This window comes from Malania oleifera, chromosome 13 (genome assembly GCF_029873635.1).
Source record: "Malania oleifera isolate guangnan ecotype guangnan chromosome 13, ASM2987363v1, whole genome shotgun sequence".
Lineage (NCBI taxonomy): Eukaryota > Viridiplantae > Streptophyta > Magnoliopsida > Santalales > Ximeniaceae > Malania > Malania oleifera.
In genome coordinates this window covers 58,601,656-58,629,455 of record NC_080429.1, presented here as the reverse complement: position 1 = coordinate 58,629,455, position 27,800 = coordinate 58,601,656, and the positions used below count along the sequence as shown (strand labels likewise).

At 35.6% G+C, this 27,800-nt stretch overlaps 2 protein-coding genes across 2 annotated transcripts in view; both read right to left on the bottom strand.

The window, feature by feature from the left end:
- The window catches only part of LOC131146631 (uncharacterized), a 149,837-nt gene that overhangs the window by 51,596 nt on the left and 70,441 nt on the right, over positions 1-27,800 (bottom strand). Inside the window, exon 11 of the mRNA XM_058096341.1 lies at positions 18,468-18,503. Within this exon, the coding sequence (XP_057952324.1) occupies positions 18,468-18,503 (36 nt within the window). The remainder of the gene's footprint in view (positions 1-18,467; positions 18,504-27,800) is intronic.
- Positions 12,412-13,138, bottom strand: LOC131146632 (uncharacterized). The gene is made up of 2 exons (XM_058096342.1): positions 12,941-13,138; positions 12,412-12,838 (listed from the first exon to the last, which is right to left on the bottom strand). Exons 1-2 carry the CDS (start codon positions 13,071-13,073, stop codon positions 12,660-12,662), a joined length of 312 nt encoding a protein of 103 aa, XP_057952325.1. The 5' UTR covers positions 13,074-13,138; the 3' UTR covers positions 12,412-12,659.

Below are 27,800 nucleotides of genomic sequence, written 5' to 3'. Positions count from 1 at the left end.
AACCCAACAGGCTCACCCTCTAGATTCTGATGTTTTTGCATGAGAAATTCACTCTCATTGGACAACCGTCTTTGTCAAACCAACAACGTTCGCTCACTTGAAACCTTTTCCAAGGACAACCACTCAGAACAACCATCCTCTTCAAGCCAACATCCTTACACACTCGATACCATGTTAATAGAATCATGCAACAGCACCACAACAGCACCATGGACCTTAGTCCACTTCAAAGAACCACTCTAACTTAGAGAAGAAAATATCAACTTCTAGCCGCTACAGTGTACCGAGCAAGCCAAAGAAATTTACACAATATATCCCAATAAAAGCTCATGAATTAGAAATAAAATGTTAACCATTGAAGATCAACGGAATTTTCAGAGTTTAACCTTTTCAAGAGTATATATTACTGATCAACTTCCTTCTTACAATCCAATCCCCCATGTATGGATCGATTTTCATCTCAAGGGCCCAACAGATTTTAAGGATGCATTAAATGATCAATGGTCACTTTCTATTTAGAGAAAGTGAAAAGCCTTAGTGAAGATATTAGCTATATGATTTCAGTGTTAATGAATTCTAAGGCAATATTTACACAAGCAACACGTTCTCTGAAGAAGTGATGTCTCATATTAATGTGATAGATTCAGGATTGATTGCATGGATTTTTTGGGAGATAAATAGCAATAGAAATATCACATAGTATAGGACTATTCGTAAATTCCAAACCAGTCTTTAAGTTGATTATTCATCTAGAGAACTTGAGCAGAACAACTTCCAGCAGCTATGCATTCAGCTCCAGTCATTCTAAGAGTTACTGAACTCTGTTTCTTATTGGACCAACTCAAAAGGCTTAAACCTAGGAATTGACAAGTTCCACTAGTCCTTTTTCTATTAGTTTTCAGTCCATAAAAATCAGAATCTATATACCTAATTAACTTGAAATCATGGAATTTTTGGTAGAATAGACCAAGACTAATAGCTTTCAGAGCCACAACATACCTTAGGATTCTTTTCACAATAGTTAGTTGTGATTCTCTTGGATCAGCTTGAACTCTAGCACACAAGCAGACAATATACATGACATCAGGCCTACTAGCAGTTAGATACATCAGAGAACCAATCATACTTCTGTACAGTTTATGATCAACTTTCTCACCTTGATTGTCACATTCCATTTTGGATGAAATACTCATGGAGGTACAATATGTTCTTCCATTTTCCACACCAAATTTCTTTATAAGTTCTCTAGCATATTTTATTTACTCAAGTAGATTCCTTTTCACATAGTTTAATTTGAAGTCCAAGAAAATAGTTATTTCACTCATAAGACTCATTTCAAATTCATTTTTCATAAGACAATAAAATTGCTCACAATAAGACATTAGCTGCACCAAAAATAATATCAACATAAATATGTACAACTAGCATTTCCTTATCCTTGCATTTTACAAACAAGGTTTCATCCACATTATCACTTGCAATTTGACTTGCCATTAAAAAATTGCTCAACCTCGAATACCAAGCTCTTAGGGTTTGTTTTAGACCATATAAAGCTTTATTTCACTTGAACACATGATCTAGACATGACACTCAAAGCGTGGGAGTTGAGAAACATATACTTCTTTTTCAATGTAGCCATTTCAGAAATGCACTTTTCACATCCATTTGAAACAACCTAAAATTCATATAGCATTACAAGTCTAGCAACATCCTAATAGCTTCTAATCTAGCAGCAGATGCAAAGGTCCCATGAAAGTCAACTCCTCTTCTTGTGAATAACCTTGAGCTACTAATGTCTAGATTCATCCAACTTATTTTTAAATACCCCCTTTGTTCCAATAACAGAGTGATTCTCTGGTTTAGCAACTAATGACCACACATTATTTCTTTCGAATTGGTTCAACTCCTATTGCATAACAATCAAGAATTCATCATTCTCTACTTCTCTAAAGCTCCTAGGTTCAATTTGTGATACAAAAGCACAATTTCCATAGAAATCTCTCAAGATTGACCTAGTTTTTACTCTAGTTTTTGAATCACCAATAATTTAATCTAAAGGATGATTAGGATTTACTCTTACCGATAATTAAGGTGCACTCCTTTGAGTTGATGTCTGATAGAAGATTGTCATTGTATCTGTTGATGCATTTGTTCTTGTGTCTACTGTTGTATCTACCATTTTCTGCACTCCTCTGTCTACTGTTGTGTTTGTTGATGTGTCTGCTCTCCCGTTTGCAAATGTATCTATTCAATCTTCTATAGATTCATCCTCTAGCTTATTATTTGACTTTCTTCATCTGCATAATCTTTGTAATCCTTAACACAGCTCATCAAATCTTACATCAATGCTCTCTTCCACTACCAGAGTTTTTTTTATTAAAGACTATAAGCCTTGTTATTTAAGGAGTAATCTGATAAAATACTCTCATCACATTCTAAGTCAAATTTGTGTTTTTTATCCTTCACAATATGAAGCATTTACAGCCCAATACCTGAACTTAATGTTGGGCTTTTTATCAAAATGAGTTCATATGGAGTTTTACTTAGAACATGAAGAACAAGAGCTCTATTAACTGTCTAGAAGGCTATGTTAACAACCTCTACCCAAAGATATTTTGGTAAGTTTCAGCCATTCAGCATGGTTCTTGCCATCTCAATAAAAGTCCTATTTTTCCTCTCAACAAATCCATTTTCTTGAGGAGTTCTTGCTGCAGTGAAGTTGTGAGTTATACCATAATGATAAAAAAAAAGGCCTCAAATTCCTTGTTCTCAAATTCTCTATGATCACTGCTTAAATATGAAACGTGAGTGTTCAACTTATCTGGATCCTTTTATAGAAGACAAAAAATTTAGATAATGTATTATTATTGGTCCTTAAGAATATAGTCCACATGTATCTAGAGTAAATGTCAACTATTACTAGAGTAAACCTCTTTCCACCAAGGCTCTTGTTTGCATGGATCCAACCAAATCTAGATGGAAAAATTCAAGCATACTGCTTGGTGGATACGACTTTCTTTGATTTGAAGGATTGTCTAGTCCATTTTCCTTGAAAACAAGCATCACAAATGTCAAAACAAACTGAGGCAGACCCTTAACAAGCTCACTCCTGGGAGCATGTATAATAGACTAAAAATTTAAATGCCCTAGCCTCTTGTTCCAAAGATGTAAGTCATCTTGGATAGACAATAAGCATTCATCTTTGCATTATAAACTTAAGTCCAAAATATATACATTACCATTTCTAGGGGCATTAAACATTAGGCTACCATCACCACTTTTCACCACACAACTATTCTTTGAGAATGATATGGTCTTACCTTTATCGCACAATTGACTTATGCTTGCTAAGTTGTGCTTTAGACCATCAACAAGTAGAACATTTTCAATAAAGGTACTTACATGATTACCCATTATATCATCCCCAAAGATTTTTCTCTTGTTATTGCAACCAAAGGTAACAAATCCATAGTCTCTGTGCGCAATATATATGAATTTAGATTCATCACCCGTCATGTGCCGAAAGCATGCGCTATCTAGATATCAATTCTCTTTTGCTTCAGTATTGTCGGAGTTGGCAATCAGACGAGATTTGGACAAATCTTTTGTTGTTTCTTTTTCCTCCTATTCAGATTCAATCATCAACAGATTGACTTTTGATTATTTCACTTGACTAGTCTCTTCATGCATAACTTTGAGTCTATCCCATATTCCCTTGACTGATTCACACCTTGATACTTCATTAAACTTATTAGGAGTGAAAGAACAAAACAACACATTCAAAGATTTAGGATTCAATTGAACATTTTTATCATCATCCGCATACCATTCTTCTTCTGTTTTTGGACAAGTTTTTCCATTTAGCATTTTAGTAGGAATAACTAGTCCTCATAGATCATTCTTCCATACTACAACATCTAGAGATTCAATGTAGATTTCCATACTAGCCTTCCAAAATGTGAAATTAGTTCCATCAAACAAGGGTGGCTGGTCAGATGATTGTCCTTTAGGAAGACCTTAGCTTGCCATGGGTGCCTTTAAGATTTACTTTAGTTTTCAATAAAGGATGCCACAAGAGCCCTACTCTAATACGCAATGTTTGTTATACTAGAAGGCATGCAAAAGGGGGGGGGGGGGGGATGAACCAGGTATTTAAAAAAAAATGCTTCTTTTGCCAAGAGTTTTATGTACACAAAACAAAATCAAACTACTATCTTCACAGTTGTCATCTATAGCACAACCAAAATAAGATTTTCCAGAGAATGCATACACATAGATATTCTTAGTAATCTCAAGCATAAGTAAAACATACTCAAGTTAATTTAGAGAAGGAGAGAAGAATGACACCCAATTTTTTATAGCAATTTGGTCTCTTGATCTACATCCACTCACCATGGCAACTGAGTTGAATTTTTCGCTATGTCTTTGATGTTTGTACACGAGAGTATCACTATAACTGAACAATCGTCCCTCAAGCCAATAGGCTTACCCTCTAATTTTTTACACGAGAGAATCACTCTCAATGGACAACCATATTCGAGGAACCAACCAAGTTCACTCACTTGGGACATTTTCCAAAGACCACCACTCAAGACAACTGTCCTCTTCAAGCCAACCACCTCACTCACTTGACATCACATTAAGAGAATCATGCAACTGCACCACGAACCTAATTCCACTTTGGAGAAACACTCCAACTTACAAAAGAAAAGATCAACTTGTAACCGCTACAATGTATCATTCAAGCTGGAGAAATTTACAAAATATATCCCAACAATAGCTCATGAATTAGAAATACAATGTTAAACAATGAAGATCAACCAAATTTTTAGAGTTCATCATTTTCAAGAGTATGTGTTTCTAGCCAACTTCCTTCTTCATTTTGATCATATATAGATCGATTCTCATCTCAAGTGCCTACGGATTCCAAGGATGCATTAAATGAACAACGATCACTTTCTATTTGGAGACTGTCTTCAATCGTACAACCTGTCAAGTAAACTATCTGTTCCAAACAAGAACTGTACTTTCAAGGAATTTTAAACTTTTTGGTTAAGGGGATTTCAAAATTTAAACTTCATACTGATCTAACATTTCAGCAAACCGTGACTACTCAAAGAAATATGAAAGCAAACAAATCAGCATACTCAGATCCATCTATTAATGTCTGTAATTGCATTTGTAGCTGCATCTGTTACAACACTTGTAATCACATCCTTTTATGCATCTATTGATGCATCTACCATTGCTTCAGCATATGCTTCTATCTGTGCATCGGTAATCACATCTGTATATGCCTCTATAGCACAAACTTACTACATAAACAAAGCACAATTCCAATTTTAGCCTTGTCAATCATCAAAATTTACTCCACATTAACTAATGTGCAAAACACTCGTTCAAGAAAGATAACCAAATTAAATGCTTATTTTATTGCCAGGTGGCATAAAAAATTAAATTAAAATAAGGCTGAATGATTTTACAAAAAAGAAGTGCAATTTGCCAAGTTTGTCGCCAGAAGAATGGAATATGGTTGAGTGGTAAAAAATATTGGCTGAATTTGGTCTAATCATCACTTATGATTATATTAATTTTCCTGCATTCAGCCACTGAGCAAACGTCTAAGGGGGCAAGTGTTACACCTGCATTTGGCCAAATTCAAAGGCAAGAAGGAAAAAGAATTCTTCCACAGCATTGCCAATCATGAAGATTACGAGGATCATTGCTAGTTGACTGTATCAGGGAGAATAAGACTCTCAAACCTGTGGACTACAAAGATTTTGAGACTCCTTTGCTGACCCATAACATTGAAGAAAATGAAGGATCTCATTCCCAAGCCTGCCAACTACGAAAACTTTTAGGATCCTTTTCTGGTTGATTACATTAAAAACATGAGCATACTAAGCCCATGTATTATGAAGATTCTGAAGATACTTTGCCAGCTGAGTATATTGAATATTAGGAGGATACAAAGCATTCTGAATGTGAAGATTGCGAGCATCCTGTGCTCACAGATTATCTTGGCTTTCAGGCAAAACATTCCAATTATATAGGTCTCATCCCTTGTATGGAGGCTTGCACAATTGTAGGAAGTACCACAGGTTTTGCATTAAGGTAAGATTGTTGGTGAAACTACCAATATAGACGCAAGTCCTGCTTCAGCTAGGACAAATCAAGTCAAGGATGACTCGATTATGCACTTGACGTATCAAACAGGCTCTATGAAAACATCCCTTGATCTTGCTGAAGATATGTGGGGAAGCATTGTTTATACCATGATTTAACCAATCAGGAAACATTTGAACAGGAAAAATAACTAAATTAAATCCTTATTTCATAAGCAGGTGGATAAAAAATTATTTAAATAGAGCTGAATAGTTTTACAGAAAAACTGCAGTTGGCTGAGTTTGTCACACCAAAAGAACAGAAGATGCAGGGCCATGAACAATTAGCCAAAACAAATGCCAGATGGAAGGCCATATCATATTGGTGTTTCTAATACCAAATTCAGCCAACAAAATGATTGGCAAGTCAAGGATAGAAGAGACTGGTATAAATGATGTTTTGCAAAACATTAGACATGCACTCCTTCGGCCAATGGTTCCAACAACTAGAAGACTTATATCCCCAAGAGGAGGATTACACTTTTTTTATTGATTAAAAAAAGTAAATTTATTAGTAAAAGATGAATGTACAAAGAGGTTGAGGAACCTTAAGAAGCAAAAACAGAATTCACAAAAAAAAACAAAAGAAACAGCAGCTATGCATAAAGAAACCAAGACTACGTCAAAAGAGCCAACCAATCGCATTGCATATTAGTGAAGTATTGCCAAAGCACCTTGTATTATTACCAACATGGAAGCTAAAAACACAATCCCGTCCCAAATGGAATTGATAGGTGATAAAAAACTCCATGCATTTTTCAGCATCCAAATAACCTAAATAAAAACAGAAGTAGAACACCACCACAAAATCCAAACATTTTTACACCTCCCAAAACCTCTGAAGATTGACCATCAAGAAAGCCTCCAATGAATAAGGGCACACTAAAAACTCTCCAAACAAACCAAATAGTTTATTCTGTTTATGTCAAGCTATGGGGCAGTGCAAAAATAAATGAGCATGATCCTCAGTCATCTCAAGATAGATCCATTTATGGTCTTCAAACCTACAACAGATAATGATTTAACTAAAATAAAGTTGATACCAACAAAATCTTTTACCATTCAAGGAGCTTTAGCTTTCCAAACTCTATTGGCAAGAGGAAAAGATCAAAAGAATCAAAAAAAACTGTTTAGATGAATATAGTGTGATTTACAAAAGAAAACACCTGTAATATCCAAGCACTAAATCCCAACATCCCTGTGATTATAAAAGCGAAAAGAATTTAACAACACAGAAGAGAATAAAGTTCCTCTACCTCATCAATAAGATTACCAAAACAAAACAAAAATAAAAATTAAAAATAAAATTAAAAAAAACTATAAAGTAAAAAAAAACAGATAAAAAGGGACAAATAGGTAGAAGAGGATGCAAAGTGCTAGGAAAATGAGAATTACACATTTTGTTGGAGATAATTAGATTTTTTTTTTTTATTATATTCTTATGTTTGTGCAGTGGAACTAAAAATTCTGAGGATAAGGACTCTTACAAGATAGTTATTGTCATTAGAATAAATATGGATGGAGGGAATCTTCCTTGAGATCAAATCAACACATCAATTCTAGTTTAATTCATCATTTTTCTATAATTAGTTGTAATCTCAATAATTCATATAATCTCATCTTCCCGTTGCTCTCTACCTGTAGCTCTCCACGTCTCTCTCTACAATTCTCTCTCTAACACAATTCAATCTGTTTTCTTAGCCCCATTCTAATTTCTCCCCTCATCTTCACATTCTTTAATTCTTGTCTATATCACAATTTCACAAAAGATTTGCAATTCCCGAAAATATTTATTAGAAACACTAAAAAGGCAGACCCACTGGAACTAGGATGGTATAAAATACCAAAAACGAGGACAAGCTTGAAATCTGCATCTCAGAACAATTTCAGCTGCAATGGTAGACGCGCATAAAGGAGTTTAGGAAGATCAGTCAAGACATTTGTAGCCTCCTTTGTGAGCTGCAATAAATTTTGTCGAACTCCACGTTTTGATCTTGCTGAACCATATAAACTCAACCACCCTCAAAGGGCAGACATCGAGGAGCAAGTTTCCATAATCCCTCCAAGAATTGGGCCTAACCACCACACATAGTATTATATTTCAGAAATTTCACCAAAATTTTAGTTGAAAATTCAGATTTTAGGAGGGGTTCGGAAAAAAAAAAAAAAAGGATTATAATGTCCATTCTGCAATTTTTTGAGAAAATAAAAAGTACAGTCAATTTTTTAAGAAATTTGGGAATTTCAACCAAAATTTTGGACATTTCGGCCAAATTTTCAAATTTAAAAGAAAAAAAAAAAACGTGGAAGCGAAGAAAAGATTTGAGGGTTTCATTTTGTTCCTAAATGATCACAATCATCTATTTTATATCTGCCATAGTTGCATTCAAAATTTCCATAATTTAAAATAAGTTTTCGGTGTTTCTTTAAATTGAATGTGAAATTTCTATCCAACTTGCTAGGATGCCAATCATCTATTTCTTTTATTAAAAGTTTCCCTTTGAAAGCTGATTATACCAAAGCTTATCAGGACCCGAATTGGCTGACTACGAAGATTGCCCTTGCAAATTATCCTAGAAATTATCCAGAGGATGACGATTATATGGGTCCCATTGCTTTCGCTGAGAACTAGGTGGTGGACCTAAAGGGAGAAAATATAATAAAATTTAAAGATAAAATGATCAAAGATGGTAATTGGACTACAGACGATGGTATAAATACGAATACTCTTTGGTGTAAGACAGCTAGCTATATTGAAAAGATAGCAAAAGAGATTTTAGGTGAATCAAGAGAAAGATTCTCGAATAGCAAAGAAAGTTGTTAGTGGGGATTAAGATGTCCAAAAATAACGTAATGATGAAAAGAATTTGGTATGAAACATGGAAAAAAAATGTAGAAACATGGATAACTTTGAAAAGTATAAAGAGACAAGAAAAAATGTAAAATAGGTCATTAGTGAAGCTAAACATAGATCATTTAATAATTTGTATCATAAATTATATACAAGAGAAGGGGAAAGAGATATATTTAAACTTTCTAGATCTGGAGAAAGAAAGAGTAAGGACTTAGGTAATGTAAAATGTATAAAAAATGAGGATGATATTGTCTTGGTTACGAAAGAAAACATAACAAAAACATGGCGAAGTTACTTTAGTAAGCTATTTAATGAAAACCAAATATAAGGCTTCAGCTTAGAGTTGACAAATTAGTAAAAGACTAAAAATATGAGATTTATTTGCAAGATTAGAGTTAACAGGGTTATGTTTGCACTAAAATAGATGAAAAATGGAAAAACTATAAGGCCAGATTACATCCCAATTGAAGTATGGAAATACTTAAGTGAAAACAGAATTATATGGTTAACTAATTTATTTAACACAATTATTAAAAAAAAAAAAAAATGTCAGATGACTAGAGAAAAAGCACTTTAATACTTATATACAAGAATAAAGAAGATATTCAAAATTGTAATAACTATTGTAGAATTAAACTTATGAGTCACGCAATGAAACTATGGGAAATGATAGATGAACAAAGATTAAGGCTAGAAACAAAGGTTTCATAAAATCAATTTGGTTTTATGCCTGGAAGATTTATTATAGAAGCTATATATCTTTTAAGAAGATTAATGGGAAAAGTTTAGGGAAACGAAAAGAGACTTGCATATGGTATTTATTGACTTAGAAAAAGCGTATGATAGGGTACCTAGGGAAGTTCTATGGTGGGTTTTAGAAAAAAAAAGTGTATGCAGTAGGTATATATAGTATACTGATGTCATTAAGGATATGTAAGTTGGAGTAATGACCAGTGTAAAGACTATAGGTAGAGAGACTAGTGAATTTCCAATCACAATAGGTGTACATCAAGGATCTCCTTTGAGTCCTAAGATAGAGTAATGACTAGTGTAAAGACTATAGGTGGAGAGACTAGAGAAATTCCAATCACAATAGGTGTACATCAAGGATCTGCTTTGAGTCCTTATCTTTTTACTTTAGTGATGGATCAACTGACCAGAAGTATCCAAAATGAGGTTCCATGGTGTATGTTGTTTGCAAATAATATTGCATTGATTGATGAAACAAGGGGTGGAGTAGAAGCTAAGTTAGAATAATGGAGAGAAGCTTTAGAATCTAGAGGCTTTATGATAAGTAGAAATAAGACAGAATATATGAAATATAATTTCAGTAATGGTAGGAGAAATATTGAAGGCAAAGTTAAACTTGATGATGAAGAAATACATAGCACTCATGGATTTTGATACTTTAGGTCTATTATGCAAGCTGAAGGAGAAATTGAAGAGGATGCAATGCATAGAGTTAAAGCAGGTTAGGTAAAATGGAGAAGTGCTTCAAGTGTGCTTTGTGATCATAAAATACCCTTAAAATTTAAAGGGGGGTTTTATAGGACAGCCATAAGACCAGATATGCTATATGGATTAGAATGTTGGGCGACTAAGAAATAGGATATCCAAAAAGTAAAAGTTGCCACGATGAGAATGCTTAGGTAGATGAGTGGTATAACATTAAAACATAAATTAAGAAATGAACATATTTGCTGTAAGTTAGGGGTAGCTCCTATAGAAGATAAGATAAGGGAGGGACAACTCAGATGGTTAGGTTCATGGTTCGAAATCGCGGTCGCGGGTAACGTCGCGAAACGGTCGCGGGTGTCGCGGGTCGCGGGAGACGCGGGTGTTACGTAACGGGAAGCGGGCGTAACGGTCGTGAATTTTTTTCACGCATGCACAACCATGCCAAAATTAAAAAATAAGCATGAAATCCATTAATACATGATTTTTAATGAATTTTGAAGGCTTTTTTTCAACCTACAAATGCTTTTTAATAGGCATTATGATTTTTATATTAATTTTAGTGCGCTGTTTACAAAAAAAAAACATATTTTTTTTATAGTTTACATTACTTTAATGAGTAAAAAGATGTAGAAATGTAAGAATCAATTAATTAAAGTCATAAAGTTACTAAAAATGAATCAATACTCAATAGACTTAATACTCAATATACACATTACACATACATGAATTTAAAAAGTGATTAATATCAAATATCAATAAATAGTTGAAAATACATGAATACAATATTACAAATTTGTAACATAACACATGTCACCACCAAAAAGAATGACGTGGAGGGTCTTCATAATTTGCATCTGTATCTTGGGATTGGGATGGGAAATTATCTCCCCATCCTTGTGGAAATACATAGTTGAATGAACCCAAGTTTACGTCATTTTGTTGTTGCTCTTGAAAATGTACTGGTGATGAAAATTCTCCTGAATAATGTCTATAAGTTGGGGCAGGGGCTGGCTCTGGGTAGTGTGTAGAAGAAGACTCACTAGATCCTGAGATTCCTGATCCACTGGGATAAAAATGTGAGTCACGAGATGCATAATGTGGATATGCTGGATGAGATCCATATGATTGTGATGATGAACGATCTAAACCAAAGTCGCCAAAACTACGAACCACACCATATGAATCTTCAGTAGAATCGTTAGGGTCACCACGAGCACTCCTTCTCCTGGGTTGTGAAGATTGGTTCCTTGGAGGAATACCCAAGTCATAATTTTCAGGTATGTCATGTAGTCCATAAGGATCAGAAGGATATATATCCCTTCCAAATGATGTCCCTGTATCATATCCATAATTATATTCTACAACCGCCGCCTCCACCACCACCACTGCCACCCCCCCCAACCCCAGCTCCAGCACCACTATTACCATCATCATCACTTGGTGGGCTCAAACCAAGATTGTCATCACTTTGTGTACGTTCAGGGCTTGAACTTGAATCATCATGCGCGTTTATTGGTGGTTGATCACCTCCTTCTGTAGTACCACCAACCTCTTCATTTAACCAATTTGAATTGTCCTGACCGTCGAGTAGTGGTGTCTCTCTCTCCTCTAACCATTGACTTAAAGGATCATCTTCTTCGAAAATGTAGTCCAAATTGATAGGATTGAAACCCTCTTCAATTTCTCGTTGGCTTCTTCTCATTGTACGTCTTAACTTTAACCTCATGTTGTAATGTACGAAAACAAGTTTTGTAGTCTCATGTACTTTAATCTATTTCTTGTTTTCGTATGGATGAGGCTAAAGGTGCTCCAATTACGCTCACAGTTCGAAGCTGATGTGGTCTGGCTAAGAACTCTAATTGCTATTCTTTGGAGTTCAGGAGCACACAAGCCATAATGAATCCACCATTCAGCTGCATTAATAATTAAAAAGAGTTTTATATTAGTATAGCGTATTTCAAAAGTCAAATTTGAACACAAAGAGAGAAAATAGAGTAATTTTCCATTATTTAGCTATATAGTCATATTTACCAGGATTTGTTTGTTTCACTGCCCTTTGAGCCAATGGGGTTCCAAAAGTCTCTTGCCTATCTCGATATAGCAACAACTAAAAAAGGATGATTGTGAAATAAAATTAATTAATTAGATGTATTAATAATTATTCTTAAAAGTATTACAGAATACTAGAACAATTCATTATTCAATTTAATGGAACCAATACTTACTTGATTAATAGCCCGAATTTGAGTATCTATATCGGGTACCAACTTGGTTATCACTTTTTTAACTCCATCCATGACTTCTCTAGCAACTTCAGGAGAGGGTGGGGCACCATAAAGAAATTGTGGGTTCAAAAAATACCCTACAATTAAATTTAGAAACATATTAATCAATAGTTTTCTAATGCAACTATGCATAATTTAAAAGTTAAAATAATAAGAAATTGTATTTGATTTACACTTACCAGCAGCGTGCAAATCTTGGTGCAACTGAAAACTCCACCGGTTGTCAATAATTTTCCAATAATCTTTGTAAAACCGGCAATCTTTTTGAATGGCCAACTTCGCCCTATCAATTGCCTCGTATATGAAGCCCATGGTTGGTTTTTCATCACCATCAACCAATTTAAGAACTTTCACCAAGGGTTCTTGCACTTTAATTATATCAGAGGCCTTTTGCCAAAACTCTTTGCCTAAGATAATTTCTTCGAATCATATGCTGGGCCTGATTTTGCCATTCCAAATCTTGAGTTTTTCCAAGCATCAGATGTAAACATTTCCCTTAGTGCTTGTTTATGCCTGACAATAGTCTCCAAAGCAATGAAATTTGTGGCAAATCGAGTGATGGCAGGGCGAAGTAACTCTCTATTATTTGTGAATTTCTTCATGAAATTCACTGTCCATGTGTGGTTGTAAATAAATGAGGTTATTGTTCTTGCATCTTCTAAGACCTTCTTCACGTTACTTTTCTTACCAATATCTTCAAGAATAAGGTCTATGCAATGAGCTGCACATGCTGTCCAATAGAGATTGGGCCTCTTCTGCATCAATAATTTTCCTCCTGCCTTCATTGCAGCTTCATTATCAGTCACTACTTGAACAACATTCTCCTCTCCAATTTCTTCAACCACCTCATCCATTAATCTAAAATGAAATTATAGATTCAATAATTACTACTATTTAATTAAAAACATGCAAGTCCATAATACTATTTGCATATACAATTAAAATTAGAAAATTACCTGAAATAATATTCAGCTGTTCTGCTTGGCACATCAGAGGCATCAACTGATTTGTGAAACACGGTGCCTCTATCGCAATAAACTAAAAAGTTTATAATGTGTTTTCTAGTTGGTCCTGACCAACCATCACACATAAGTGTTACACCTCTTTCCTTCCAAATTCCAGCAAAAGAAGCTATATAATTTTTCATTTCTTGATACTCTTGCTCCAAATAAATTTCAGATATCTCATAGGGTGATGGACCCTTCACCCCCTTTCCAACCTCTGCAGCAATATCAAGCATAGGTTGCATAAATGGAGAGTCAGCTACATTCGCTGGAATCCGATTATAAATTAGGAATTTTCCAACCGCTTTTCCTAATTTACTTCTTAAACCTTTCAGTAACTTTGTGTTGAGTTTTGGTTGTTTCGCACTCTTGCTTCTTTCTAAAATAGGATCCATTGCCTTTAGTCTAGCTTCAGGGGCATCAGGATTGATCCATTGTCGTCCACTACCTCCAGCTTCTCGACCATTATAAGATCGAGCTCCTGCTCTATTGAAACCACTGGTAGCACCACTGCCAGAGCCACCTCCCTCTTCATAAATATTACCTCTTCCAGTTGTTCTTGCTCGAAATCTTTGTCTTTCTTCCCATTGTTGTTGTGATCGCATGCTTTCTTGTCGAGCAAATCTCATACTTTCTTCTTCTAAGTCTTCTTCATCGCTCAAATTCTCAAAATCTCCTCTAATTTGGGCTTCTGCTTCTTCTTGCCTTTTTTGTTTATCTCTTTTCTTCTCAGCATACTGTTGTAGATGTTTCATCATTTGTTCTCTTACTTGTGTGGTCACATTTGAGCATCCAGCTACTTGACCCTTTTTATGTGCCAAGTGTTGTTTCAAGCGTGTAATGCCCCCTTTGATTATCTTCCCACATAACTTACACATAATAACATGTCTATTACCGTCTACCGCAGTACCAAAATGCCATCCAATATCCTCACTAGGTAAGTTTTCATTTCCTCTATCACGTGACATATTGATAGACTTAATTTGATGATCTCTACACAAAATATAAAGAAAATACAAAGTTACAACCTTTCTACAATGACAGGAATAATATAATTAGTATTTAGTAAATATTAAATAATAAGTACTAAATAGTCCTAATTTTAAATACTTATTACGTAAAAATAAAGTATAATATTTGATTAAAAATAATAAGTAATGTTTATTATTTTTATATTTAAATAAACAAAATTATAAAATATTAGATATTTTATTACAAAAAAAATATATTTCTTTATCTTTAAAAAGATATTTTTATTATTTTTCATAGCTTGATTTTATTTTCATTTATAACTATAAGAAATTAACAGGTGAAAAAGATTTTTGCTCTACTTTCATATACATCATAGCATCACAAATAGAGATCCATACATTACAAATTGACTATTTAATTTTTTAAGCATTTTCTCAGTATATGGATTAAAATTAAATTTTTCTATAAATTCCAGTAGTAATTAGTAAAAATCAGATTTATTAATGTATTAACTATTAGGTTAATTTTTTTATTATTAAGTTATCAAATTTTACTTTATTTGATAACTAAAAACAAAAAATAGATGTAAACATTTATTTTACCTAATTTTAAATTTAAGGTCAAAATGATGTATTAAAACTTAAAAAATATTAATAAACAGGGTCACCCTACTCAAGAAATGGCAAGTAGATACACATGTAACATAAAATGGGTGACAGATGTTATTTAATTTTTTTTTATTTTATAATATGAACATTATTCAATATTTTTTCAATAGATGGGAGTGAATATGATATCTTCTTTATCAAAATAACCACTTCGTCCAGCTGACATAAATAGTATGTTAGCCAATTGGTGCCATGAATTAATTTTATTTCTATAAGTTTGGCAAATCCTAAGACTAAATATTATAATAATTGTGCAGAGTATTCCTTAGAATTTGGCAAATCCTAAGACTAAATATTATAATAATTGTGCAGAGTATTCCTTAGAATTCTTTAAGAATGGTGAAAAATATAGCTCAATTAAGCCTAGATAATATAAAATGCCATCACATGGATGTCTTGTGTACATACATTATTTTAATGCTTTGTTTAGATGGTGAATGCAGTAGTGGATTATTGATATTCAAATATTATTATAAAAAAGGCTTCAATTATTATTGGTAAATATTAATTATTTACTAACCTTAAAAAATATTAATTATATACTATTAATAATTGCTTGCTATGTCATGGAATTAATTTTCATAATTATCTTTCAAAAAATATAATACAATTAAAATATTTATAAATTAAGAAAATTTTATTTTACATAATTATTAATGATTTCTAATTTTTTACTCTATTAAATTACTTTTTTTTTTTTAATTCAATTTAACAAACCTATTTTACAACAAAATATAATTTAAAAAAAAAAACAGAATGAAAAGTGCTATGGGAACAACAAAATATAATTTAAAAAAAAAAAAAAAACATAATGAAAAGTGCTGTGGGAACAACAAAATATAATTAAAAAAAAAAAACAGAATGAAAAGTGCTGTGAACAACAAAATATAATTTAAAAAAAAAAAAAAACATAATGAAAAGTGCTGTGGGTGTTGAGTGTTAAGAGTTAGAGTGTCTCATACGCTGGGCCTGGTAGTCGACTCAGAGCGAGAGAGGGGAGGGATTCGAGGGAACTCGAAGGAGCTCGAAGGAGCGAAGGCTGCGAACTGCGAAGCACAAAGCAGAGATGACGCCAAGCTCCGAGCCTCCGAAGCTTAAAACGAGAGGCTGGCTGGTGGCGACTGCGACGACTGGCGGAGGAAGGTGCCGACTGCGACGACTGGCGGAGCTGCTGCAGACCTTTCGCCGTCGCTGGTGACTCGCCAAGTTGCTGGAACTGCAAGATGAGTAGATCTGCTCGGTAGCCTCGGTGTGCTCACTCTCAGGCTTCGAAGCCTTCTTATTGCTTCCGCCAGGCGCCAACAAATTTTCAAGGTCAGTTTGTAACTTTCCATTTTACCCTTTGAATGGCAGATGAGTGTGGGGACTGGGGAGGGGGAAAGCAGCGCTGCTGCCTGCTGCCTGCAGCAGAAATCCTTCAGCGAATCTGCGACTGTCGGCCATGTAACGGTCCGTAACGGACGTTACGAAGTGTAACGTTGGAGAATCGGCCGTTACGTGCCGTTACGCCTCCGTAACGGCTGTTACGGCCGTGAATTTTTTCCGAACCGCATTATCGGCCCGTATCGGTTTCGGGGCTTCCGATTTCCGTTACGTATCGGCCGTTACGCTACGTAACGGCCGTTATTTAAAACCATGGTTAGGTTACTTGCAACGTAGGCCACATAGTGCACCAATAAGGAAGAGTTAGTTACTCTAAGGGAGAAAAGTGTAGTGGTAGACCTAAATAACTTGGAATGAGATAGTGAGTAAGGACTTAACGGCCTTGAAATTACCAAAATTGTCCATGATAGCATAAATTGGCAAAAAATGATTCATGTAGTCAACCCCACCTAGTGGGGCTTAAGGCTTCGTTTTGTTGCTGTTGTTGTTGTTGTTTATCTAAACCTCATATTTGAATTCTAAGGAAATTTCATCATATAGTTTAAATTTCAACAAATTCTAGTAAAATTTTAAGATTTCAATAAATTTTGGATGATTTATTGAAATTTTGATGACGATTATGAAAGATGGAAATTGACATCCATTTCGATTTCGAGGGTGACAAAAAATGGAAATTTTCTATGGAAATTTCGATAATTTCGTGGAAATTTAAGACTATGGTTGTATCATGTATGCATGCTACAATCACAAGAACAAATGCTAAATAAGTATCTAGTGCTATGGCCCATATTGTTTATGAGTTAATATGGCTGAAGTCTCTTATGTCAAAGATGGGATTTCTGCTTACAAAGCCTATAACATGTTTTGTGATTGTCACACCACAGTCCACATTGCAAGTAATCCTGCATCTCATAAAAAGGACCAAGCACATTGAAGTTGACTGTCATTTTTGTGAGAAATGTTGTCATGAAGAAGATTGTGGCTTTGCCATTTTGCTGTACTGTAACCAGTTTGGAGATTTGTTCATTAAGGCCATGTTTGGAATTGCTTTCTCTACTACAAACCAAGCTGGGGTCGAGTGATATTTATGCACCCCCCAGGTCGGGGTATTAGGGCAGCATTAGTTTTTTCAGTAATAGGGTTGCATTTGTTTTATCTTTTATGCGGTCAGGGTTTACCTTTGTCCTCAAGAATATATATTTAGAATTACGGTGGCTCTACGAGTTCTTATCTCGTTTGACTGACATAATCCCAGTTTCTTCTCTCCAACAATATCTTTCTTCAAAATACTGGTTGTATTTATAATTGGCGAAATGATAAGTTTACTCTTGCCTACAACTTTAAAGCAGTTGCCAAAGATTTCAAATCACAATTCAGCAAATTAATTCACCAGAGACAAAAACAGTTACAATTCATTCAACACCCCAAAATTCTTGCATTTGTTAAGAAAATGAAAATTTATCCAAAACTTTGTTGCCTTTCCAGCATTTTTTTAAGGCAATCACATGCAATCCAAGTAAATTTAATTACAGCTAACTATTTGGCGTTATTGAACAAGATGTCACTCATAAGCAATTATGTCAGAGAGTAAATGTAAAGAACAGTGAATCCCAAGAATGAAAAATAAAAATACAAAAGAAACACATGGAAAACAATGAAACTGGGACAAGAACACGTACCTTATGAGGACTAGCTTTTGCAAGAAAATTGTGAACCTGGAAATCAAATGTAACCTGATATTACTGCCAATAGCTGGGACACAACATGACAGCTAGAAAAATCAGAACCCAAAAAGCTATGTAATGAACATATCACATCTGTGACTTCAAGATAAAAGCTAACTACAAACCAAACGCCATTTGTCAGGATGCCCCAAGTGCACAATGCCTTTTGAACAATCTAAAATTGTTAAATTAATTACCCATATAAACTAAGAGATAGAAGTGTAAAATTGCTGGACACATATTCCAGATATCAGTGTCCAGAATAGCAAAAGGAAACCCAATTGTTGCCTAATGCCCACAATTGATCAAATAAGAACAAAACGACAATAACACATGCATTGGGGACTGGAATTAATGCCAGACAATCTTCTTCCTCCTTAGGGAATTCGAGGGCTTCAAATCAACTTGCCCAGTAGGCCTAGAGAGTTCCTGTAGCAATGTCAGGCTCGAGTTCCAGGCTAGCCCTCCCGAAACAGACCAACCAGGTGGGAGTTAGCATGGTTTGGGCCTTTGTGTCCTAAGAATGGGGCAAAAGAAATGAGTTGATGAGAGGGGTTAGGAGGGGAGGCCTAAGAATGGAGGAGGCAGGAAAGGAACTCCCCCAAATTAGCATTTTAAGGGCCTGGAAAAAGGTCCATCACTAGGTCCGCAAAAACTAGTAGAGGCTTTGGGCCGTGGGGGCCTGGCCCAAAATTTTCAAAAAAATGCAATCGTTTTGGGCCAGCCATCCATCCATTTGCTCCTGTTGAGTGACATGCAAACAAAAGCGCAAGTCCTCATTCATTGCCTCCATTCCTTGCTTCTTAGTCTTCTGCACAACAGTGACAGTGAGCCTGATAGAGTTGGCGCAGATGCTAATCATCAAGAACAAGGTCAAAAATATTTCTTACAACACCCATCATTCACCTCACATCTGCATCAGCGAGCGAGAGAGAGAGAGAGGGGATATGTGCGACTCCTTGCAAAAACTTGGGACACTTTATAAAAATTTATCCAAGTTCTAACTAATTTATAATTTGCTTCGTCTCTTGTAAATGAGGGGGATCAGTGGGAGGGCGCATATGTCTTTGTCTCGGTACTTCTTGAATTTTGAAAGTTGAATATGCTTAAACATATTTTTCTCATAATTTTACTGATTGAGAAGAAAATACCAGTGTTAATGGCAACAGTGTTCTGCATTGCCCTTGTTTCTTCCTCTGCTATGCCGATGCAGGCAAGAGCATCATCGTTATTGGGATTGACATACATATATATATATATACATATATAGATATAGATATAAATATATATGTTAGATTACCATGTTACCCAAAAACTTAAGCTGTTAGTTGTAGGCCATCAATGTGTGTGTGTGTGTGTCTGTATTAGAAAATAAAACAAGCTAGATTAGATAGAAAGAAGAGAAGATACAACTTGTGAGGGCAAGGACTCCACCAAAAGACAAAAGACCATGAGAGTAAAAAGAAAAAAGGAAAGAGAAAGAAAGTCAAAAACTCAATATCACAGTATAAAATTAGACAAAATTAACCAAGGAAACCCCTTTTCAACCCATTTCCATCATAATTTACCGAGCCCTTCAAATTCAGTCACTCTCTTTGACCCTTCATCTTTTGACTTTCGCCACCATCCATTCACACTTTATTTCCTTTAAAATCAGTAAACTTTAAATCCATTTTATCCAGAAGATCTTGAGCTTCTACCTCCTTCTTAGGAATCTTTCCACTGGTGTAGGCAAAATTCCATCCCTACGCTGTAAACTATTGAACAGCCCATCTTTTTTCAAACATAGAAAGTCCCTCCAAACCTTCTAGTGCGGGAGGATGAACATAAGATAAATCCCCTAGTTCATCACAAGAATCAGAAAAATAACCAAACTGTCCCTGATCTCATCCAATAACAACCCCCCACCACAGTCAAACTCACTAATATCATCACTATCTAAATTCGAAAAATCCCCTCATTTCTTTATCTCCTTCTCTTTGCTTGCCCTTTACTACCCATAATCTCCTTCTTTGCATGAGCGTCTTCCACAATGCTAAATTCTCCTTTAGAATCTCTCCTTAAAATCTTTGGCACTGACTCACCATATTTTTCTCTCTTATCATCTACGCAACCATACAAGCTGCCTTTCGATGAGCATAAACCTTGTTGCCCTCAAATCTGTTCAGATTTGGACAAAAAACATCAGAATCCCCCCTTAAGGCAGCTTCTAATTTTTTACTCCTTTCCACCATAGATTTTAATCCCTCTTCGACATTAGTCTCATCTCTAACATCACAATCTTGCTTCGAAACTAACCTGCTAATATTCTGGTTTTGTTCTGAAGCTTGATAATTTCAATTTGTATCTAGGAGAGTTGGAGCCTGTGAAAGAAGTCCATTATCAAAAGGTATAGAGTCCTTCTTCCAACTAATTGACTCTTGAATACTAAGAACGGTATTTGGGCTTGTCCGTTATTGGGGCAAAGAAGTACCCGAATCACCTTTTTCCTTTAGCGTGGAATAAAAAATATGTGATCCTCCCTTAAACTTCATAATACTGCCCACATCAGACTTACCTAAATGTTGGACCTACTCAAATTATTGGCCTAGTTTAGACAAGAGAGAAATACCTCCTTTTTCAATTATTTGGGCAGGTCCAACACAAGAACAAAACCACCAGGCCCACTCCTCTTCTCAATCACCTTCCCAAAAACAACCCTAGCTGCCTCATAGAGACGCGCAGCACCTGCCAGAATCCTAGCTTCCTTTGCATTCTGGTCAGTCAAGTCTAGTTGGTTAGCGCTCGAAACTATCTTCAAGAACATATAGTCTTTCTTCTTTATCGTACCTCCACACCTACAACACTGTTCTTATCTTCGGACCTCCCTACGCTGATTCCCAGATAGATCTTGAATTTTGCGACCTTCACTTTCCCCTTTTTTACCTTCCCAAAGCACCTGACTTCATCATTTGGGGCGAGAAGAACCATTTGTATCTACACCTCCAAAATCCTCCCAAAATTCCCTAGCCTATTTGCAGAAATCGCTCACAAAGTGTTGCTGCCCCTTGCCCTTTGCTCCATCATGAAAAAAATACTGAAATTTTCTTACCTTTCCACCCAAAACCCCAACTCAAAAAACATTCCCACCTTTGTCCACCTAACAAACAGCCAAAACTATCTAATACCCTTGCACATACATCGAAATCCCCTTTCCATCTGATCAAAAACTGACAAACCATCAACAAACGAGGATGCAACCTCTCGTTGAAACCTAACCCACCTGTATAAAACAAGATTATTCTGAACCATGAACAAAGATGAAACCCCCCTGCCCTTGTCCAAGCACAGATCGAAGGATTTACCTTTGGTCTATAAAGTTCAATTCAACATACCTACAGCCGTAAGCTTCATAGCAGCATAAGCAGATCATTTTGCGAGAGAGGAAGAGAGAGAACAAAAGAGAGAGATAGAAGGAAGAGAGAGAACAAAAGAGAGAGATCGAGACATCCCTGACCTTCCCACTCTTAGCCCTGAAGATGACCTTCGAAGAAGAAGCATTGACCTTGCTAGGGTTTTCAAGAACATGAAGCTACAAAGTTGCAGTCTTGTGCGCAATGGCTTTCCACTACCTTCTAATAAGCATATCGTTGTACCAGCTGGGAAGTACTAGAGCCAAAGAACCAAAGAAGAAGAAAAATTTTCCTCCGATGAGTAACTGCTTCTGGCTTGCCACTGCTGCAACAACTCCTCAAATCTTCGAAGCAGCGCCGGCTACCTTTGAAACCCTAGGGAGATTCATGAGAGAGGGAGGGAAAGTCATTTCAGAAGAGAGAGAGCCCAGAAGCACTGCTAGGCCAGCATTGGAGCATCACCGGCTACCTTTGAAACCTTAGGGAGACTCGTGAGAGAGAAAGTTGTTTCCTTTTTCCCCCTGAATTGACGTTAGGATAGGCCAACAATGTATATCAAGCATTAACAATATTATATATATATATATATATATATATATATTCCATTTAGAGAAGAATTACTTTGTGTGAGATGTCATCACCATCTTGTGAAGTCATTTGGTTGTGCTTAATTAAATTGTAAATTTTACAGCGATGTGTTCATAATGTTGGCTTTTATATGTCTATTAGAGCAAATGGCATATACTTCTCTGGATAGGAAGAAAAGAGTGGTTATGGCTACAACACTTTACATGGATTTGTTAAATCAACTCTGATTGATGATGATGCTAGCAGTAATTATGATTGTGAAATTTCGCACTGTGAGGAGACTTTCTGTCAGGCAGCAAAATTCTAGGCTTTTAGTGAGTGAAATAAGCCTTTGGAGAATGGTTTTTCATAGTGATCAAGCATGTATTGTAAACATAATGGTAGAAACGGTTTTAATAAGTTGACTTGTGTTTTGTTCATTGCTTTTGAATGAAGTTATATATGCTTTTATTATACTCAGGTTATTATTATTTGTGAGTTGACTAGTATTCTATTCATTGCTTTTGAATGAAGTTATATGTGCTTTTATTATACACAAGTTAATATTATTTGTGATGTGGGATATATAAATGGAGAAGGCTTCTTTGCACCTTATAGAGGTCAATTTTTCATTTAAATGACTGGAGGTAAGGATATCTATCATGTCCCTAGGACTCCATCCATTAGGCCTAGGGAAGAATTTGTTTTACAAACCATCATTTGGAAACAAGTTAAAAGCCAATTAAGAGTGAACATTTGTTCAAAACACAAGACATATATATATATATATTTCATAAGCAACTAAAAACGTTTTTCATTCAGTGACAAGCTCTTTACATTGGATTGTACTTTACATACAACATTTTTCACTCTCTCTAGTCTACATACATAACCGCCAAAACCGAACATACGCTCAGTATCCTTACTGTCTTCCTGCCAACATGTAACACATGTCAAAATGGTAGTATCTTGGAGAATTTAATGAGTGGAGCTCTCCTTTTAAATTGGAAATTATTAAGAAATAAGGTGAGCAACCACAAGATCAGTAGACATTCTTAAATCCCCCTTATTCAAATAAGGATTTCAATACTTAACAAATAATTTCTTACATGTATGCATGATCATAAGCTGCATGAATACACTCTTACTTCAAAACGATATGCATGAACACTCTTTATTCTAGGCAATCTGTTCATCTAAAGTGACCATCACAAAACATCCAAGTAGCATGCTTTTACACATTTTTTTTGTCCAATAGCAGTGCCATCCCAACTAAGTGCACATTCTATCTCAAACAAGTGTCAAAATCCAGCTTCGCCAACCACTGCTTAATGCAGAAGTACCAACAAGTGCCAAATTCCAGCTTGGCCAACCTCTGCTTAATGTGGAATACCCTCCAGAGGTTTACGTTTAGGCCTTTCACCCAAGGGAGACACAATCCCTACTTGCTATAACTCCACAATTCCACAGCCACAATAACACATGGTGCCATCTATTTCACACAATAACTATAAACATATGCATACACAAGCTTTGACATAGCAAGTAAAACCATCATCATTACAAGATGAATATCTTTCATATGAAAATTTCCCCAACTAAACAAGACATGCAACTATGACAGCCAAAGAAAACATATGCATTATGCAACCATATCAAGTAATTAGAGATAACAAGTTCAAATCTTCCTTATTAGGATTCAACTTTATGCAATTTCTACCCTTATTTCCTTTGGATACCCAAAATCCCTGGGTGAATAAATGAAAATTAAGAACACCTACTTGATTTTCAGCTTCTTCTACCTCAGTTCAAGTCTCCCTCTGAATTTCCTGTATTTTCTCCTGATTTTCTGCAGAGTTACCTCCCTTTCTCCCTCTCTATCTCTCTAGAACTAGGGTTTTCAGCAAGAGGTTGTGGTGTTCTTTTCTGTGTTCAGGCTGCTCTGCAAGGCTGGAAAGGTCAAGACAGCAGCTGGACACATGGCAGGACTGTAGCAGCTGGTGGCAACAAGGGTCCTGCAGTGCTGACATCTGTGCACTAGGTGTCTGCTGCTGGTTTGTTGTTCTGCTAGGTGTAACACCTGGTTTCAGCTCTCTCTCAGCACTTATGCAGCATGACCCTCATAATTTGCTTTTATTTAAGCCCCTCCTACCACTAGTAAGCCAAATGGAATTTCCAATATCAGTTAACACAACTCAAATAAATGAATAACATGGCTAGTATGAACTTGTCTATTGCAAAACAAAGCAAGTCATGCTAAGTTACCCAAGTAGTTTAAATTTACCGTCTTAAAGGGCATGGTTATCACAAACATAGCATCGCTATCCCAACTAAGTGCACATCTCAAGAAAGTGCCAAATACCAGCTTGGCCAACCATCACTTAAAGCGGAAATACCAAGAAGTGCCACCAGCCTGGTCAACCATCGCTTAACACAGAAATACCCTGTGGGAGCTTTGGGCCTTTCATCCAAGAGAGACACAATCCCTACTTGCTCAAATTCCACAATATCACAGCCACAACAACACATGGTGCCAGCTATTTCACACAACATCAATTCAACATATGCATACACAAGCTTTTCCATAGCAAGTATAAAAATCATCCTTACAAGATGAATATCTACAACATGAAAATTCCCAATTAAATAAGATATGCAGCTATGATAACCAAAGAAAACATATATGCAGCCATATCAAACAATTAGCAATAACAAGCTTAAATCTCCCTTATCAAGATTCAACTCTATGCAAGTTTCTACCCTCATCTCCTTGAATACCCAAAATACCTAGGTGAATAAATGAAAATAAAAAACACCTACTTTGATTTTCAGCTTCTTCTAACACAGTTTAAGTCTCCCCTTGAATTTCCTGTATTTTCTCCTGATTCTCTCTGAATTTTCCTGATTCTTGATTTAACTCAGAAATACAGCCAAATGTAAAGAGCATGTCACTGAATGAAAAACATTTTTAGTTGCTAATGTATACGTATATATATATATGTCTTATGTTTTCAACAAATGTTCACTCTTAATTGGCTTCTAACTTGTTTCCGAATGATGATTTGTAAAACAAATTCTTGCCCAGGCCTAGTGACTCCATTGGATTATAGATGCAGTCATGGCTGGTTTTGCACCAAAAACCACGGACGTGACAATATCAACCTACTACTCCTCACAGAAGTTGTTTAACATGAAGTATTCATCAGCAAAGAATGTCATAGAGCGATACTACAGCAAGTATTATTCTTCTTTTAAATATCTGCACTTCATAAGAATAAATATGCATTTTAACAGGCTAACAGCTGTTGTTGCCCTTTTCAGTCAGCAGAAGCCACTTTATTCACACAACGTGTAGTGATGTTCATCCCTGATCAGATTATTATGCTATGTGATTTAGGATTTCAGAAATAAGGTCTTTTTTATTTGGGTTATGATTGGGATTGAGTGCAAACACATGGAGTTCTTTAATTAGTCTACCATAGTACACTTCTATTTTTTTGATAAGTAATAAGTTTATTGATATCAAAAATGAACACCAAGTACACTTCTATGATGACATTATATATGTTCAGCCTCCTATATTATTAATTATATATCTGCTCTTTCATATAGATGGATTGATCCTTCTTGCAGAACTTAACCAGTATCAGTTTCCGTCATTACAGCTGTCACCTGTTGTTGGATAGTACACATTAGAAAATACCAGTACGTAGGGTGGCTCAATGGGTTACTGTACTTTTAAATACTCAAACTATATACAGCAGTACTGCTGTACTTTTAATTATTCTTACTACATTTTTGCTAGTCCCCATGTTTACTTATTATGTGGATGTTATTCAAACTGCTACTATATCTGCGTATCTCATTTTGAAATATTGATTTTTTCATCTAATACATTTCAATGCACTTGGAATTGTAGTGTCACCCTCAGACTGCTGGGTTGAGGAATAAGTATTTTCCTCACTATGATATCTCACTCCCATCTTTGGGAAAGATAGCAAATGGACATGACGTGGAAGGCTCTGTTGATCATGTGGAGAATATGGAATCGGAGGAGGCAAAAGCAGAGAAGGAAACAAGTGAGAAGGAGGTGCCCTAGTTGACATATATTCATCTACAACTGCTACTCACAATTATGCTGCAGCCACCATAAAATCAACTAAGCCAAGCAAGCCAAAGAAGATAACAAGGACTGATGGTGTCTTAATCAAGTTGGTGGATTAGATAGGCAGGTTGGGCAATCACAACAAGGGAGCTAATTAAATCATTAAGAACCTTTCCTAATAGTTTAAAGCATAAAACTGAAGGAGCAGAAAGATGGATGAAAAAATAAGAGATTTTATTAAGAGATTTTCAAGGTGGGAGACACTAGCACTGCACGCTCTCACAAGAAAATTTTGTTATTATTAATTTTGCTGTTGTTTTTCTTTTTCTTATAGCTAGTATAATTATTTTGATAGGAAAAAAAAAATTATTAAGAGAATAGACTTGTACAAAAAACAACCATAAGAAATCCTCCTTATAAAATAAAGAATTAAGGGAAACAAAAATCAAAGCAGCTCTGCCTGCCCGTCATTCTGTAGCTCTGAAAAGGACAATCCTCCACAGCAACCAGCAGCAAAAGCTCAGAACAAGGCCATATACTGGATCCTATCCCTACCCCAGAGCAATAACAAAGACATCTTCTTTCCCGTAATATACGTGCATTTAGTTCCAACACACCCATCAGAAAACAGTGAAAAACCTGCACCTCCACAAAAGCAGAACCATCTCTAATCCCCACAATACAGAAAAAGAGATGGGCCGAACGATCATCCAACCAACTTTGGACACATCCAATTCTCTCCCAAAAAACAAATAAACTATTCCACACACTCCATTTAAAAGAGCAATGAAGAAACAAATGACAAACAAATCCTGAACTATCAAAACATAAACAACCATATCCAGAGATAAAGCCTTAAAAGGCCTCCCAATCTACAACAGATTGTTAGTGTTAACTCTATTAAGTACTGCTAATCTTAGAGGAAACTTTGGCCTTCCAAACAATACAATAAAACAGAAAACAGATTTTATATCTGTCAAATGCTCAAAAAAAAAGAATTGCAAGAATACTTCCACAGAAGAATTAAGGGTCCACGACCAATAGTCCATCCCATAAGAAGGATGACTATGCTTAAGGATGTAAGCTCCAACACCTCTCTATCAATAAGAAACCTCTGAAGATAAAAGTCTCAATAGAAATCATCTCCAATTAAATAGGAGGACATGCGTCCATCATGCAATGACGACAGATTATACGAGGAAAAAGGCACAAAATGAAGAATCA